This window comes from Spinacia oleracea, chromosome 3 (genome assembly GCF_020520425.1).
Source record: "Spinacia oleracea cultivar Varoflay chromosome 3, BTI_SOV_V1, whole genome shotgun sequence".
Lineage (NCBI taxonomy): Eukaryota > Viridiplantae > Streptophyta > Magnoliopsida > Caryophyllales > Amaranthaceae > Spinacia > Spinacia oleracea.
This window is the reverse complement of record NC_079489.1, coordinates 115,265,050-115,284,217: the sequence shown is the minus strand read 5'-3', so window position 1 is coordinate 115,284,217 and position 19,168 is coordinate 115,265,050. Positions and strand designations below refer to the sequence as shown.

The 19,168-nt window shown below is 41.4% G+C and overlaps 1 protein-coding gene across 1 annotated transcript in view; it reads left to right on the top strand.

Moving 5' to 3' along the window:
• The first annotated feature begins 15,038 nt into the window (after window positions 1-15,038).
• The window catches only part of LOC130469988 (uncharacterized), a 28,371-nt gene continuing 24,241 nt past the window's right edge, over window positions 15,039-19,168 (top strand). Inside the window, exon 1 of the mRNA XM_056839541.1 lies at window positions 15,039-15,427. Coding sequence (XP_056695519.1) covers window positions 15,039-15,427 — 389 coding nt within the window. The remainder of the gene's footprint in view (window positions 15,428-19,168) is intronic.

Genomic DNA, 19,168 nt, shown 5'->3' with positions numbered 1-19,168 from the left:
CAACTAGAAGTCTTACCCACCACCGTCTTATATCCCCGACGGTTGTAGAGGGTGAACCATCCCTGGGGAGAACGAGAGGAAGGGGCAATAACTACCAGACGAAGGAAAGCAGGAAAGGAAGGGGTGATGCCGCTCAAAGCGCATTTGGCAATAAATCCAAAAACGTTTGCCCAAGAGTTAGGCGTCAATTGAGCAAGGCCAATATCATACCCCTCCAAGACGTCCATCACAAAGGGATGCAAAGGAAATCTAAGACCAATCTAAAGGCAGCAGTATAGACAGCTACCTCTCCCTTAGAAAGTTGGTCCACGGAATCATGGGGTCGAGGGCTCCTAAGACTAAAACCTGGGGGCAGAAGTAGAAAACGTTCAAAGTCACGTCCCTGCTCCCTCAGGTACCTCAGCCATTTCATGCTGGGAAAGATGTCAGAAGGAAACAAATTGACATCCTCCTTCCCCCGGACCATAGGAGGAAGGTTTTTGCAAACTCCTCGTCTGAAGAGCTAGAGGAGTCATCTTCAAAATCCTCGCGTGGAACACGGGGACGGCAAGCCACATTCTTCCTTCTTCTAGGAGAATGTGTCGTTCTTATGGCCCCGTCTCCTGTATTACGAGAGGAACGAACTTCACTCCTACTTCCTTGGGACGGGTTCGAAAAAGGAACCCTATCGTCCCCCTCTCGCGGTGCAGCCCATGCACGCACGTTGGCTGTTTGTCTAATTCGAGCCATGCCATCCTGCATAAGGAACGGGACGTCTAACTTTAGCAAAAGAAAGAGAGAGATGGGCGTCATAACCCCCAGGACGCCTCCACAGAACACTATAAACGATAAAAAGGAGGGAGCCCATAAGCATGCAGAAAATAAGAGTTTTGATAGAGAACTTACCAGAAAATGATCAAACTGATGAGAAGTCTTGACAAATCTTCTAAATCCTCAGGAACACTGAACAAAGAATCCAAGAACACTCAAACACAAACACAAGCAGATCTTTGGCAAAACGAAATTCGCTTTCTCTCTCTAAGAAAATTGCTCTGAGGTAACAAAAGAAAAATGAAAGAAGTTCTGAAGGTTTTAAAGGAAAACCTGAGCTCTGAAAAGCTCTCACACGTGGCACTCCCTCCGATCAAGCAGCCTACCCCACAGGGGCAAGGGGCATCCTCCTTGAGGGGCAAATGATGTGGCCTAAAAGAACGCCACCTGGCTGTACCATTAAAGCCCAGAAAGAAGGCCCAAAAGCCCATCAGCAGGCAAATCTCAAACCCACATGCACACGCAGGGCCAAGACCCATCAGTGGATCATGGGACCCACTTACTCAGGAAGGAGCCCATTCTGCTATTTCCCAAAGAGAAAGGCCCAAATACTTAAGAGGCCCACTTGGTCTAAACCAAGCCTCCAAAACTTAGCAGGACACGTGTCCTGATCTTGCATAACATCCAATCATGCAGGACCAGTTCCCAAGAAACCCTAGCACTATAAATAGTGCAGATCCCTAGGTAAAAGGCAATCAATTCATTCCCACCAACCTAAAACTATCTTTGCTCTGTCTTCTCTCTACAAATTACTTCTCTTTCTAGCTTATACTTACTTAAGCATCGGAGGGAATATTCCTACGAGAATATTCTTGTTTTGCAGGTTGCCAGAAGTTTGTGCCAGGTCATACTTGATACCTCCGAGGAACGCATGCCACGTCAGCACCGTAAAAGATCCCACAACAGTTTTTGCAAAGTATTGATTTAAAATTTAGTACAAGTATTTAAAAAAATCACTTACTCCTCAATATAAGGCACGGAGAATTTTTTTTTTTTTGACATCGTTCCACCCAAAGACCCTAGCAAATAGCACGTCACATCAATCATCCTTTTTTTGCACATCTGTTACCTGGGACAAATACTTGCAGTCACATAATCCATATAGCCCGAAGATACCTTGTTTGTGAACCATCTCACTCAGATGACTTGCACATAAAATAACAATTAACTCATCTTTCGAAAATAAATACTTCATCCGTTCCATAAATATTGCACCATCTTATTTTTTTTACACTATTCACACTAGAACTTTGTTCATGTTTTTGTGATATTTACCGAAGAAAAATTGTAGTCATGTGAAATCTTGTTAGATTTGTATCAATATATATTTTCTAAATATAAAATTTTATAATATACTTATACACAATTCGAGATATTAAGACTCAAAGTATGCGTTAGGAAGCATAAAGTCAACCATGAGGCAATATTTAAGAAACGGAGGAAGTATATACATTTACTTGAAATGCTAAAGTGTATAACAAACTTACATCATTAAAATAGAAAATTGAGACTATCTTATCTCTCTTTGGAAGCACCAATCGAGCATGTCTTCATAATATAAGGCATTACTTTGCTCATTTTGAAACACTGTAGCAGGGATTATGAAGAATTTGGCTTCTCTGCTCTTTTTCATTCCAATAGCTACATCCTTGAAAACTCGAACCAAACTAGACGTCAACTTTAACTTATCTTCAAAATGATTGTATAGCTTCGAGTGGATGATGACTGTGATAATGGCGAGCGCGGAGATGGTGTTGTGAATTCCTTTGTGACTTTTTTATATGCCGAATAACAAATTAAAAATATATTGTATAGATAATTTTAAGTTGAAACACAAACTTTCGGTAATGTACCTCTTTATCAAAAAAACCAAATGTGCAGGCCAAATAAAGAACAGATACATACTGCACTTACCTATTCTCTCGATATGTTGGAGTGGCGTTTGTGATGAAAGAAGCTTATCCTGCCATAACTACTTAATGGATTCGCCAAATAGTTTTAGCTAGCCTTGTTGGAGAAAACTAACAAAACGTTGTTTTGTGATATAAGAGTACTGAAAATACCAGATCCATAGAGGCTTGGATATTTGATCACAATAGAAATTGGTTCCTCTTGTGGGAACTTTTGATGATGCTAACGTGGCACCCTTTCCACGGAGGTATCAGGTATGCGCTGGCACAATCTTCTTACAACCTACAAAACAAGAATATTCCCGTAGGAATATTCCCTCCAATGCCTAAGTAAGTATTTAATAGAGAGAAAGTGTTGTAGAGAGAAGGTAGAGCAGAATATTTTAAGGTACCTTGAATTGATTGCCCTTTTACCTTGTAATTTGGACTATTTATAGGGCTGAGGATTAGGTATTTGTTCCTAAACCCTAGCTATCTGATTTGTTGATGCTTTTAGATGAGAACATGTGTCCTTAATAGGATTTGGATGGAGGGATTAGTATGTGCCTCTTATTGCACTTTCCCTAGTTTGGGCCTATCAAGAGTCAAGAGGCCCAACCACTAGTTTGTTTTGCATGGCCTGATCCTGATGAGGAGGCCTTGACAGCGTAGCAGCGTCACTGCCACGTGTCTTCCTACAATCGCAAGGAGTAAATGAGTACTTTGTGCCACATCATTTGCCCCTCAAGAAGGGTATTTAGGCAAAGTTTTCACTTAACTTTTACCCTTGTTGATTTGTCCTCTGATATGATGACGCGTGGCACCAAGTCTTTTACTCTTACCCCTCTATATATATATATATATATATATATATATATATATATATATATATATATGTTACCATTTCGATTTTCTCCCTCCCATTTGGTAAGAATCTTTGAGAGCTATCTTGGAACGCGATTTCCGGTGTCCCTTAACCACCAGTAGGCGATTCTTCAAACACCATGGAGTTCATACTTGTTCTTGAGCACCCATCTTTCACTTTGCAATTTTCCATGGGATAGGAAGGCTTGCCTTTTTTATTCAAAGGTAATTCTCTCGTTGTTAGGAAGTTGTTTGTCATTTTTGTTGCTTTCCTTTTCTTGTGGCGGCCCCTTCTGGTTTTCTGAGGATGGCGGCCTTGTGCCTACTGCTCCTTGATTCAAAGGTAATTCTCTTATTTTGAGGAAGTTGTTTGTCATTTTTGTTGCTTTCCTTTTCTTGTGGCGGCCCCTTCTGGTTTTCTGAGGACGGCGGCCTTGCGCCTACTGCTCCTTAGCAAGGTTGATGCCCCTCGACTTAAGCCAGCCTTTCGCCTTCTTTTTGCAGGATGCCATGGTAAGAATAGCTGAAGATCCTGATTTTGAATGTGAGTCCTCGTCTCAAGTAGGAGATGATGAAAACATGAAAGTGGAACGCTATGGAAGGGGGGAGTCCTCTTCAAAGAGTGAGGAGGGCCATCTACAACCGTCACAGATCTTCCCCCTGCAATGGTGGTTAGACGGTTTAAAGGAGGACGTCGCGGAATATAGACATATGTTGAACCTGGGGGAAGGTTATGATTTGAGGATGCCGTTAGGCATGGACTGCACCACTACCGGCCTGATAGACGGAAAGTTTTCCGTCTACGCCTCTACTCTGAAGTTGAGGCTGAGGCTGAGGTTTCCTCCCCACCCATTTGTGACAGAGATGCTAGACGGCTACAATATAGGCGTCAATCAAATGACGCCCAACTCCTGGGCCAGCGTTTTCGGATACATCGCCAAATGCGAGCTTAATGGCGTGGTCCCTTCTTTCTCGGCCTTTTTTAGGCTGATGACTTTGTCAAAGAGCCCGGGAGCATCAGATAGATGGCTGGACCTGAGCTACAAGGGTTCTTATCGAACGGTGGTAGGGAAGGCGTCCAAATGGCACTTCTGGCGCAAGAAGTGGATAGTCCTTCATACGTCCGATAAAGAGATGGTCCGGCGAGTGAAACGTTAGACAAAGCAACCTCGCTTCTGCGGAAAAAGCGAGCCCTTTCCCCCGGTGTCTGCGCAGGAGTCGAAGCTGATTTCCTCCTTCTTCAAGGCCAAGCAGTATGCCGTGGGCACAAAGAGTGTGTGGGTACCGGAGAGCTGGCTGCCCCACCTAGATCAGTTTGAGGACACCACCTTCCTCTCGGCTGTGAGCATGTGTCCTTATATGCCGAGAGGTGATGATCAAAGTTGTTTCACTAATAAAGTTTCATAACTTCTAATTTCTAGCCAGTGCCGTTTCTATTTCAGACGAAGCCATGGAAAGCTGGACGATTCCTCCCAGGGCGTAGTGGATATGCCCAAGTGGTTGGTTGAGGTGCTTAGCGAAGGCACACTCAAGGCCATCGAGAAGAAGGAGACGGATCCAGGGGATAATGTTTCTATCCCGCAGGTGGCCACATCAAAGGTACTTTGCCACTTCTATCTTTTCTTTTGCGGAGTGGTATTGACGGTGTTGTTTTTGTTAATGTGTAGATTATGCTTGTGTATGTAGTATCATGCATAGGTTTTTATTTAAGTCATTTAGTATCATGTCATATGTGAATGTCGTGATTAATTGACTCAAAAAGAAGCATGATATATATTTTACGGATTTTTCATGAAATACCCCCGAATTTTGGCGTAATTCACCAAATGCCCCTCGACTTTCAAAAATACATAAAATACCCCTGTTTCAATACTTATTACATGAAATACCCCTATTTCAAAACTAAATACACCAAATATACTTAATGACGTCATCAACCCCATAATCAACCCCTTAACGTGTAATTAAAGTACCTAATCCCTAATTAACACCCCTAATCAACCCACCCACTAACAACCCACCCATTAACCCACCAACCCACGTACCCATTTCTTTTTCTTTTCTCTCTCCCTTCCTTCTTCCATTAACTCACTGGTCTCTTCCCCTTCCTTCTTCTATTAACCCCTCAAAAATCAGCAACCTAGATTGCAGATTCCTCCCCACCACGCCCACCGTTTCATTTCTTCTATCTCCTCCTCCTGCCACCGTAACAACCACCACCACTGCTATTAAAATACCCCTCAAACATCAAGCAACCCAGATTCACGAATCAAGCAACCCAGATTCCTCCACCACCTTGCCACCGTTTCATTTTTTCTCTGAATCTCTTCAATTTTCTCTTAATTCATTCCATATTTCTCTGAATTTATGTTTGAGCTGTAGTTATTTTTTCAATTCAAGCATTTTCAAGCATTTTTGCCGGACGATTTGGTAGTCCGTGGGATTACTTTTTGGCAGAAAATTAAATTCGGACGATTTGGTAGTTTGTGGGATTTCTTTTTGGCAGAAAATGCAGAGGATTGAAGAAAAATGGTCGGAATCGTTCAATCGAGTGATGATGTCGAAACTCCTTCACCTCTGCTATGAGTTCGACTCGGTGAACTCAACAGAGGTTCTGATTAGCGGCGAAATTACCGGCGGCGCCGTCGTTCCTTCAGTTAACGACGTCGACGGAGATTTCGGCTTCGCTCCGCTTCACACCGCTGCGGAAAACCACACTCTCCACTGCATTGAGTTGCTCCTCCGCAAAAGAGCACGAACGAACGTGAAAACAAAGTGCTGTTGCAGGTGTTATTGCAGGCACATCGGTTGGAAATGGTTGTGTTTGGAGGAGGTGACTTGGTCGTTTCTGGGCTGCGGGTTCGACGAAGACGAAGGGCAGAGTAGCAGCAAAGTAACTTCCATGGAGGGAAGGGAAGAGGAAGGGGGTGAGAGAAACGAAAAAGTAATTAGGGAAAAAAATGGGTTAATGGGTGGGTTAATTGGGTTAATTAGTGTTGATGACGTCATAAGGGTATTTCGTGTAATAAGTATTGAAATAGGGGTATTTTATGTATTTCTGAAAGTCGAGGGGCATTTGGTGAATTACGCCAAAATTCGGGGGTATTTCATGAAAAATCCGTATATTTTATTATGTATTCGTTAGTAGAGCATGTTTGTCATTATTTAAGTATGCAATCATGTAGTATAAATTGTGCAAGAGTCTCATTCATTCTAGAATCAAGAGATGTTATTATTTGCATGTGAGTTTATTGTCCATGTGAATCAAGGAGAAGAATTATTTGCATGTGAGTCATAGTACCCATGTAAATTCAAGTATAGCATTTATGAATGTGTGTCTAGGTACCCATGCTAATCAAGCAAGTTTAATATCACATGTGTGTCCTTATACCCTTGTAATCCGACACGATACCATTAGAGGGCTAGGGCTTGGCTACTTAGTAGGTGACTGTCTAGTAGTAGTAAACGAAGCATTCAATTAATGTATAAGCACTAAAAGCTCTTGGATCGTATACCTTGAGTGGACGTATGGGGGGGGTTCATATGGTGTATCCTTTTGATTTCCGTCGTGGTACATGACGCTGTTCCATATTTATATTTTAATGCGCTGGAATTCTGCCACATAATTGTGACATAGTTTGTCTAATGGGTTGCTCCCGTGACGGTCGTCCCTTTTGTGGACGAAGTAGTAAGAAACCCGGTTTTTTGCTTATACCAAGTATTCGGAATTTATATTCCACCAAGAAGGAAATAAGTTATCTAGTAGTAGTCAAGAGTAAAAGTCAAGAGTAAAGTCAAGTAGAGTCAAAAGTAAAAGTCAAGAGTATTGTTATTCATTCAATAACTAGTGGAAAAAACCCCTGTTGTAGCACCCTTGTTGAGGGGGGCATATATAAGTGGGCCTCAACAACCACTTAGTCAACGCGGGTCAAATGGTTTACTAACAGATTGGGGCGGGCTTTTATGGAGTTCGCTTCAATAGAACCTGTTGAAGGGGGCTTTATTATGCCCGCCTCATTAGATACTAGTCTAAAGGGGCGGGCTTTGTTTTGTTCGCTTCAACAGATATGTCCCCTTCACAAATTTTAAAACAATTAAAACACTACAACTTCTCACCGCGGGCTAGGTATTCCGATCCCTTCAATTCTCTATTCGAACAAAGCAAGTACCTTCCAATGCAATCTGCATTGCATATTAATTAGAATGTCAAGTAGTAGTTGTTAGCGAATATTACAGTTGTCAAGTGAAGCATGTTTTATTGCATTTCTATTTCATATATGTACTATTGTACTTAGCTTTGCTGATTCGTGTTTTCTTGTTTGTCTTGATCATGGCCTTTGCCTTAATGACCCTATGATGATCCATACTTTATATTTTTAATTATGGTGAGCAGTTCTTACAGGTGTTAAGTGATGAAGCATTTCATTATCATTCATTTCGGGTTGTTGTGAGTGACTCATTATGATTCGAACGCTTTTAAAGTATTTCTGTTAAGTATTGGTTTCAGTGATGAATTTTAAATATTTAAAGGTTTTGAGGATTTGAATTAATGTTTTGGTGGGCCTTTAATGGTTCCAAGCTGTTTGAACTATAAGACTTTGCAAAGCATAATTAGTAGTAGTAGTAGTAGTTAAATTTCCGCTGCAAAATTCTGATAATAGCCTTAACCATTTTTCATAGTGGCGGTATTGCCTTGATAATTCCTTTTATTTATTAAAGAAAATAGTTATAAAAAACAAGGAATTATTAGGGTGTTACACTCGAGCTCTTTGTCTCATGTTTGGCCAAGAAACAACACCAATTATCTCTGATGACATCATAGTTCAAATGGTTACTCAAATCGAAGACTTTGATCCCTCTAAGCTCATTGCTCCTGGAAAAGAGGTGATCAATGGATGGAGGAAGTCTCTCAAGATCACCACACCAAATGGCAAGACGTTCAAAATTACTGTTGGTGAAAGACCTATGATGATCGAGTCCGAGGGTGATTCCAAATATGAGTTTGGTGACGAGTCTAAGAGTTTAGAGTTAGAGTCTTGCATCAATCAACTTAAGCCTGTAGAGGCTGAATGTCAATCTAAAGCTGTCGATGTAATGATTGCAGAATTTAATAATAATTCCATTTCCTCCTACTCTTCAACTTCAAAACGCATTCCTTAACCTGACTTTGCTTCTCATAAAAAATTACCATGAAATCCTAAAAGCAATTGAAAATCATGAAAACAGAACACAAATAATTGAGGAGAATAAAAAGGTTAACCTTTCTAACAACAATGATCCAAAACTAGTTCAGATTGGTTTGACTTTATCTCAAGAAGAGTGTGATAATCTTGTCCAGCTGATACGGTCATAGATGGAGAAGCTCGATGGGTGATGACCAATTGGAACCGAGGCTTATTTGGGTTTGATGGCTCATTGTGTGTGTATGGTGTCCTGGATTGGGTTCATTTGATCAAGGTTGTACGTTGGTCCGTTTGATCAAGGTTGCACATTACAAAGTTAACAAGGCTTGAAGTTTATTTCTTTCAAGTTAAATCAGATTAAAAAGGGGACAAGAGATGTAATACCCCATTTAGTTTAATTCCTTTTATAGCTTTTAAATTAGTTGTTACTTTCTTGCATTAAGGGGGTAGTTAATTTCCTTTTATAGCTTTTAATTAGCTATTTTTTTCTTTCAGTAAGGGGATTCTTTTGAGGTATTTGAAACGCCTATTATGGCTGATTGGTTGGGCTTACCTTCTGTCATTAAGGGAGGGTATTTTGAGCTGGTTGTAAACGCCAGTTATGGCTGATTACTTGGGCTATTTATAGCCATTTTTAGCTGGAGTATTCCATCAATCATTCACAAACAAACACTTGTTTTCAGCAATGCTTTGAATTATTGCGTATAATTCAGTCTTGTCATTGTTTAGGACGCGATTCCTAACCGTGGCCTTGATTGTGAGTCAATAGGTCTTGGCTTACAATCGTGATTGTCGTGCTACAGGTCTAGCTTGCCAATCTACTATCCTTGTTCGTATTTCCGCTGCCAATTCGTATCATTTGTGGTATCAGAGCGGGAGCTCGTGATCCTAACGGGCAAAGATGAATTTTGACGATCTAATTTTCTACAACATTTCCGTGAGGCCTTGAGGAACATCCAAGATGGAGAGCCTCGTAGGCAGCACCACGGGTTGTGGATAAATTAAAAGTGACCAAACTCCTCGAGTTTGTTGGTGGGACAAATCCTGAGGTATATTTGGAGTGGGAGCGCAAGATCGGTAGAATGTTCGATTCCAAAAACCTCGATGATAAGAAGCCATGTAAGTAAGCAATACTGAAACTAGGGCGAGGGGGCTCATTATGGTTCGAGGGACTGAAAGCCAAGCGAACTCTTGCCGGAAAAGAGAAAATCGCATCTTGGGAGTCCTTGAAGCGTAAGCTCAGAAAAAGGTATGTGCCACCAACTCATAGGGCAACTACTTATCGTAAAATTGCTGAGTTTAGGCAAGGGAAATTTAGTGTGGGGGAGTATATTGATGAGTTTTAAAGTTTGTCTTTGATGGATGAAATGGATGAAATTGAGGAACAGAAAATGTCACGATTTCTACATGATCTGAACTTCAATATTGCTAATACGGTCGAACTATATCCTTATTATGACTTTGATACACTTTGTGGGTTGTGTTTGAAACTGGAGACCCAAGGAAAAACGAAATATGGGGGAGGGTCGAGTATGGAGTATGGTAAAGCCAAACCTTGGTTTAAACTCGAGTCTACCTCAAAATTAAACGCATCCCCTAGCCCTGTAGGCGCTAGTAATCCCACGGTTGTCCCAAAATTGGCTAGTTCGACTAAGGAAACGAGTCTGTCCAAGGTTTGATGTGTTAAAGGTCAAGGGTTTGGTCATTATCAAAATGCGTGTCCAAATAAGCGAGAGTAACCTTGAGGGACGCCATTGAGTACCGTGAGGAGTTGTTTGAGGAGGAGAAAAGGTTGGGTGACATATTTGTGTTTGATGAGGGCAACGAGGATGAGGAGGTGGAAGGGTATGAGGTTCTATTGTATGATAAGGCCCTGGTTATTAGAACTCTACAGACCCAGATTGTATCCACTGATTCGGACCAGAGAGACCAATTATTTCATACTAAATGTCAAGTCAAGGATAAGTGGTGTAGTGTGATTATTGATGGGGGGGGGGGGGAGTTGCCATATGTTGCTTCTAGTGAGATGGCCCCGAAACTGGGTTTAGTCACTACGGTTCATCCTAAGCCTATACGCACTCCATTGGTTAGATGATGGCAATAGTGTGAAGGTATCAACATAGGTGAGGGTTGGACTGACTATCGGTTCCTGTGTGGATAAAATTTTGTGTGACGTTATTCCTATGGATGCTTGTCATATTTTGTTAGGGCGTCATTGGAAATTCGATAGGGATATCGTACACAAGGGAAGGATCAATGAATATGAGTTGAGGGACAAGGGCAAGAAAATTGTGTTAAACCAACGTCTTCACAAGCGGTTCGATCCATGAGTACTAAAGAGAAAAAGAGACCGAATCTGACCATGTTGGCTAGCGAACGGGAGATTGAGCAGGCCCTTAACACACAGATATGGTGTATCTGCTCATAGCCAAGGAAGATTCAGTAAAGGAACAGACTTCAAGGAAGGACAACCCCATTGTCGAGTTACTGTTTGAGTACAAAGATGTGTTCCCCGGTGACTTACCACTAGGTTTGCCTCCTATTCGCGGCATTGAACATCAAATTGATCTTCCGGAGCCTCATTGCCCAATAAGGCTGCCTATCTCTGTAATTCAGAGGAAACCAAGGAATTACAGAAGCAAATTGATGAAGTTATGAGTCGGGGTTATGTTCGAGAAAGCTTGAGTCCATGTGATGTACCCTTTTTGCTTGTACCTAAGAAGGATGGAACGTGGCGGATGTGTGTTGATAGTAGGGCAGTGAATAACATTACCATTAAGTATCGCTTCCCCATTTTGAGGCTCAATGATATGTTAGATGAGCTCCATGGTTCGGCGGTGTTCTCAAAGATTGATTTGAGAAGTGGCTATCACCAAATTCGGATGCGTGAAGGGGATGAGTGAAAAACAGCTTTCAAGACGAAACATGGTTTGTATGAGTGGACCGCCATGCCATTTGGTCTCACAAACGTTCCTAGTACGTTATTGAGGTTAATGAACGAAGTAGTTAAATCGTTCTTGGGAAGATTCGTTGTGGTTTACCTCGATGATATATTGGTGTATAGTATGAGCGAAGAAGAAAATTTGGTGCATTTGAGCGGTGTTTTTGAAACCCTTAGAGCGCAAAAACTCTATGGGAAACAGGAGAAGTGTTCGTTTCTTGTTGATATGTGGTGTTCTTGGGTTATGTGGTTTCGAAAAAATGGAGTGTCCGAGGATCAATCCAAGATTGAAGCTATCAAGACCTGGCCTAATCCTAAAACAGTAAGTGAGGTGCGTTCATTTTATGGCCTTGCATCATTTTATAGGCCTTTTATTCGTGATTTCAATACCATTACTAGTCCCATTACTGGTTGTTTGAATAAAGGTGCGTTTGTGTGGGGCGGAGACGCTCAAAGGGCGTTTGAATTGATTAAGGAACGTTTGTGTGCTGGTCATATATTTGCATTACCTGATTTTTCTCAGCCTTTCAAGGTCGAGTGTGATGCTAGTGGTGTAGATATCGGTGCTGTGTTGATCCAACGTAAGCGACCCATAGCTTACTTTTCAGAGAAGTTGGGTGGTGCTCGTTTGAACTATTGCACTTATGACAAGGAGTTTTATGCCATTGTTAGAGCTCTGGATCATTGGAGCCATTATTTGGGTCCGAATAATTTCATCTTGCATTCGGATCATGAGTCCTTGAAGTACATTAATGGGCAGCAGAAATAGAGTCCAAGGCATGCTAAGTGGGTTGAGTTCTTGCAGTCCTTTTACTTTTCTTCGAAGTATAAGGATGGTAAGTTTAATGTGATGGCCGATGCACTATCACGCAGGTATACGTTACTTGCTACCCTTGATGTTCGTTTGCAGGGATTCAAAACTTTGAAAGATTACTATCGTGATGATGTTGATTTTGGAATTGCATTTGAGAGGTGCACAACTGGTGCCTATGGAGAGTACATGATACAGGATGGGTTTCTCTTTAAGGGTAACCGTCTTTGTATTCTGAAACACTCGGTTCGTGAGCTGCTAGTGCGCGAGGCGCATGGCGGAGGGTTGGCTGGCCACTTTGGTATAGCTAAGACTTTGGAGGTATTGAGGGAGCATTTCGTTTGGCCTAAGATGTTAGGGGATGTGACAAACATTGTGGGAAAGTGTGTGACCTTTTGTATGGCCAAGGGTTCATTGAAGCATGGTTTGTACTCACCATTGCCGGTTCCAGTCCACCCTTGGGAACTTGTTTCCATGGATTCTATAGTAGCTTTGCCTCTCACTCAAAGGGGTAAGGACGCTATAGATTTTCGAAAATGGCTCACTTTGTTGCTTGTCACAAAACCGATGATGCTTGTAATGTTGCTGAATTATATTACCGGGAGATTGTGCGTTTACATGGGATTCCCAAGACCATTGTTTCATATCGGGACTCCAAGTTTTTGAGTTACTTTTGGAATACATTATGCAGGAAGGTGGGAACCAAACTGCTATTTAGCATGTCGCATCACCCTCAAACGGATGGGCAAACAGAGGTTACTAACCGGACCTTGGGTATGTTGTTGTGGGGGCTGAGTAAGACCCAAAAGGATTGGGATGTCAAGCTTGCTCACGCTGAGTTTGCTTACAATCGCTCTCCTACTTATGCTACGGGCCATTCCCCATTTGAGGTAGTATATGGAGTTAACCCATACTTGCTGTTGGACTTGGTTCCAATGCCCAAAGACGAGTTGGTTCACCAAGACGCCGAAGCTAAATTGAAGTCCATGATGAAGTTGCACCAACAAGTTCGTGATCGTATTGAATCCGTTAATGCAGCTTATAAACAGAATCGAATAAGAATCGAAAACCTCGACTGTTTGTTGAAGGAGACTTGGTGTGCGTTCATTTAAGGAAGGCGCGTTTTCCGAACAAACGCAAGAACAAGCTTATGCCTTGAGCCGAAGGGTCGTACAAAGTAATTGCGCGTGTGAATGACTATGCGTATGAAATCGAACTTTCTGGAGATTATGATGTCCACGCTAACTTCAATGTGGGTGATCTCTCAACCTATCTTGATGATGATGGCCTTGCTGAATTGAGGTCAATTCCTTTTAAAGGAGGAGGGGATGATACGGTCATAGATGGAGAAGGCTTGATGGGTGATGACCTTTTGCTTACAATAGGAACCGAGGCTTATTTGGGTTCAATGGCTCATTGTGTGTGTATGGTGTCCTGGATTGGGTCCGTTAGATCAAGGTTTCACGTTGGTCCAGGCTGCACGTTGGTCCGTTTGATCAAGGCTGCATGTTGCAAAGTTAACAAGGATTTAAGTTTATTTCTTTCAAGTTAAATCAGATTAAAAAGGGGACAAGAGATGTAATACCCCATTTAGTTTAGTTTCCTTTTATAGCTTTTAAATTAGCTGTTACTTTCTTGCAATAAGGGGGTAGTTAATTTCCTTTTATAGCTTTTAATTAGCTGTTATTTTCTTTCACTAAGGGGAGTCTTTTGAGCTGTTTGTAATGCCTATTATGGTTGATTGGTTGGGCTTACCTTCTGTCATTAAGGGAGGGTATTTTGAGCTGGTTGTAAATGCCAGTTATGGCTGATTACTTGGGCTATTTGTAGCCATTTTTAGCTGGAGAAATAATCAATCAATTATTCACAAACAAACACTTGTTTTCAATAATGCTTTGAATTATTGCGTATGATTCAGTCTTGTCATTGTTTAGGAAGCGATTCCTAACCGTGCCTTGATTGTGAGTCAATAGGTCTTGGCTTACAATCGTGATTGTCGAGCTACATGTCTAGCTTGCCAATCTACTATCCTTGCTTGTATTTCCGCTGCCAATTCGTATCACCAGCTACTCACAGAATACATAGATGTCTTTGCTTGGTCCTATCATGCTATCCTTTGGGTTGATCCAAGCATTGGGTAGCATACGATTCCCCTCACTCTAGGTTCTAAGCCCATCAAGTAGAAACTCGTTCGAATGAAACTGGATGTTTCCCTCAAAATCAAGGAAGAGGTCTCCAAGCAATCAGAGGTCAGATTTATCAGAGAAGCCAAATACCCAGACTGGATTACCAATGTTGTTCCAGTTCCTAAGAAAGATGGCAAGGTACGAATGTGCTCTGAATACAGAGTTCTTAACAGGGCCTGTTCTAAAGATGGTTTTCCACTTCCACATATCGACATCTTGGTCGATAATACAACAAATCACGCCTTACTCTCATTTATGGACGGGTATGCAGGCTACAATCAGATTCCCATAGAAGAGGAAGATATAGAGAAAACAACCTTAATCACTTAGTGGAGTACATATGGCTACACAATTATGCCGTTCGGACTAAAGAACACGGTGTCTACTTATCAGAGAACAGCCACATCCATCATGCACATGATCCACAAGGAATCAGGGGTGTATGTTGATGATAAGATCGTCAAGTCCAAAGATAGTCAAGGACATACAACAGTGCTTCAAAAGTTCTTCGACAAACTCAAGCAATTCAATATGCGGCTCAATTCGCAAAAATGTGCATTCGGGGTAACATCAGGAAAGTTACTCGGGTACTTCATCAGCTCTCAAGGCATTGAAGTTAATCCTTCAAATATCAAGGATATCTCAGCTATGACTCCACCCAACGGATGGAAAGGAAATTCGGGGATTCCTTGGCAAATTACTATACATCAGTTGATTCATTTCCAAGCTCACCATGGCCTAAGGTATGGGACGAAGACTGTCAACAAGAATTTGACACCATCAAGGGCTATCTTTCAAATTCTCGGTGTTAAAGCCAGCAATCCCGGGCATTCCACTCAGGTTCTATCTTACAACAACCGGCTCAGCAGTTGGGGCAATGCGCGCCCAATAAGTAAATGGCCAAAAAAACGCAGTGTACTACTTGATCAAAAAGCTACTAGAATACGAGACTAGGTACACGTACTTAGCTCGAAAGACTTAGCATTGCCTTGGTTTGGGCCACAAAGAAACTCAAACATCACATGCTCTCCCATATAGTGCATGTGATATGCGAAGCACATCCTCTCAAGTTATTGTTCGAGAAACTGGCTCTCAACGGTCAATTATCCAGATGGTTGGTCATGCTAGCCGAATTTGACTTGAAGTATCTTCCTAAAAAGTCCATCAAAAGTTTCGCGGGCTCAAATTTCTTGGCAGATTGTCCTATCGAAGCCGAGGAAGAATGTTACGACTTGCCAGACTAGCAAATACTAATGACAAGCCATGACAGTTGGTCGTTGCACTTTGACGGTGCCTCCAATCAGAACAGATGTGGTGTCGGGAAAATTCTAATTGCTCCTGACGACACTTACACCCCTATCTTTGCAAAACTCCAATGCAATGTTACAAACAATGCTGCTTAGTACGAAGCCTGGATAATGGGTCTAGAAGCCGCCATAGATCTAGGTGTTTAGAAACTTCGGGTATACGGGGACTCCTCCTTAATCATCAACCAGATTCCGGCAAATGGGAAGTCATAAGTGAAAGTCTGGCTCTATACCAGTCATATCTTGAAAAGATGTCAGAGCAAGTCGAAGGGCTTCGGTACACATACCTTCCAAGGGAAGAGAACTAATTCGCCGAAGCACTGGCAAAACTGGCTTCAATGATCAACATTTTGATGTTCGGAGACATCCTAAAATACTTGCAAACTTTAGAATATCCGCCTCACTTCTGAAGAAAACACTAAAGAGCTTTGCCACTCCAAGCAACAAACTTTGTCATTAAGGTGGTAATTTGTACAAAACAGCTCCAGACGACCTTAATCTTTGATATATCAGTAAACATGAAGCATAGAGTGTCATGGAAAATGTGCATGTTGGAGTCTGCGGTACTCACATGAATGGGAGTATGTTATCTCTCAAGATCATAAGGGCTCAGTATTTCTGGACCACGCTCGAATAGGACTGTCACTTATTTGTCAAGAGGTGTCCCACATGCCAAAAGTGTTCCAATATGAGGCACATTCCACCATCTTTTCTATACTCACACTCTTCACCTTGGCCTTTCTCAAAATGGGGAATCGACGTCATTGGTTAAGTCACTCCAACAGGCATCGTGGATAATGAGTTCATACTAGATGTTATTGAATATTTCACCAAATGGGTTAAGCCGGATCTTTCAAAGTGCTGGGCTCCAAGCAGGTAGCGCAATTTATCAAAGAAAACATCATATGTCGATATGGTATTCCTCATGAGTTCATCAGTGATCAAGGAACCCACTTTCAAGGTGAGTGTGAGGATCTATTCAAACAATACACTATTCAGCATCACCGGTCTTCTCCTTATCTCGCCCACAGACAAATGGGGCAGTCGCAACGGCAAACAAGAATGTCAAAACTATCATCATGAAAATGACACAAAAGCTTCATTTCGCATTGTGGGGGGTACCGAACATCAATTCACACTTCGACCAACGCAACCCGGTTTTTCTTGGTCTTTGGAAAGGAAGCCGTACAACATATTGAACTTGAGCTACCTTTTTTGAGAATAGTTCTTGAAAGAAAAATTCCAGAAGTTGGATGGGTGGAAGCAAGATATGATGAGCTAATCCTGCTAGATGAACATTGGCTCCAGGCCTCTCATCATGTTGAAATTCACGCCGAGTTTCCATACACTTCAAGAAGAAAGTTCAAACTCGTAGCATCAAGGAAGGCGAGGTTGTCCTGAAAGCCCTTCGCAAAAGCATCATGGACCCAAGGGGAAAATTCAAACCCAGCTGGGTTGGACCGTACATTGTCAGGAAGATCTCTCTGGCGGAGCATTTGAGCTAACAGATGTCGATGGTACCAAGTTTCGTTCTCTGATGAACTTGGATCAACTCAAAAATTCTATTTCTAATTCAAATGCATTTCAAGAAGTTCTGTATCAAGAACTACGTTCGCCCTGATTCCTTAATAGGACACGTAGGCAACCTTATTCCGAGGCCCAACCACTTTAATATTCAAAAAAATTCAAAGTCTCCTCAATTAAGGCATTCTAAAAATAAATCAATGTTCAAAGCACGAATTCGAATTTTACAACCCATTTGTTATTGTTGCTCTTATTCCAAACATGCAAAAACATAAAAGCAAAGTATGTTCAAGAGGAATTTAGCACAGTTTTCAAATATGAGAAAGTGGTGATATTTCTCATTCATTAAACTATTTTCGAACAAGTACAAATGGCTTTAAACCCTTAATTCAAAAGCTAATTCGATTACAAGATTGGGATCAAGTGAAACAAAATCATTTCAAGCCTTTTCACTTTTCCCAAACACATCACTAAACACATTTCTAGACACATTGTAGACGCCTACATTTGACCCCAGGCTAGAAGAGAATAGTTTAATGATGAAACAAAACATCCACTTGTCAAACATATTCCAAATCAAGCAACAAATGTTTGACAAGTGGATTGAAAAACATAAAAAGAATTTACGTCAAATGAGCAGAGTTGCACTCCAACTAAACCCTTAAAAGAGATTGAAAAACATAAAAAGAGTTTTAGTCGCATTCCAACTAAAACCCTAAAAGAGATCGAAAAGCCTAAAAAATAGTTTTAGTTGGAAATAACTCAAAATAAGATTGTAAAGCGTAAAAAGGGTTTTAATCCGCGATAAAACGCATGGAAAACAAACGTGCGCGCACAGGGCCCAGCGCAACTAATCATTCGCGCCAACATCCACGTGGAAGAATTATCTCGCGTCCTTTTTTCAGTCGAGCCGAAATACAAACTCTGAAAGCAAAAATAAGATTGTAAAGCGTAAAAAAGGGTTTAAATCCGAGATAAAACCGGATTAAACTGGATAAAACGCATGGAAAATAAACGTGCGCAAGAAGTTTCTCACGCACAGGGCCCAACGCAACTAATTATTCGCGCCAACATCTACGTGGAAGAATTATCTCGCGTCCTTTTTTCAGTCGAGCCGAAATACAAACTTTGAAAGCAAATCTGACGCCAGCCTAACAAATCTGGCGCTTTCCCCTGTGTGCGAGAAATTTCTCACGTCAGGTGTTGTGTCCGAGAAATTTCTTGCACATAAAATTGTTTCGGTAGTTTTGAAATTGCGAACATCTCTATCTTTCACGACACCTTTTCCTATAAATAGGGCCTTAAACCAGCCGAGTAAAGGTCACCAAATCAGAATCTCTATACTATACCCAAGTTATAAGCCTAAGTTTAAGTTCTCCATACGTCCTTATAATTGTTGTGTGTACTTCGTAGTTCCGCTGCATTAACTCTTGTTAAGCGGAACTCTGCCCGTATAACCGCTCCAATTAAACATGTATCCTTCCCAAGAGTCTAGTCAAGTCAAGGAAAGTAGGTTGCGTAAAAGGAAAATAAGTAACATGCCATAATCTGTTTTATTTCTTTTATATCTAATTATTTATAACGCCTAAAAATATATTCTTTGGACAATTAGGATTATTGTTAGGTACCTTAAACTAATCAAAATCATATTCT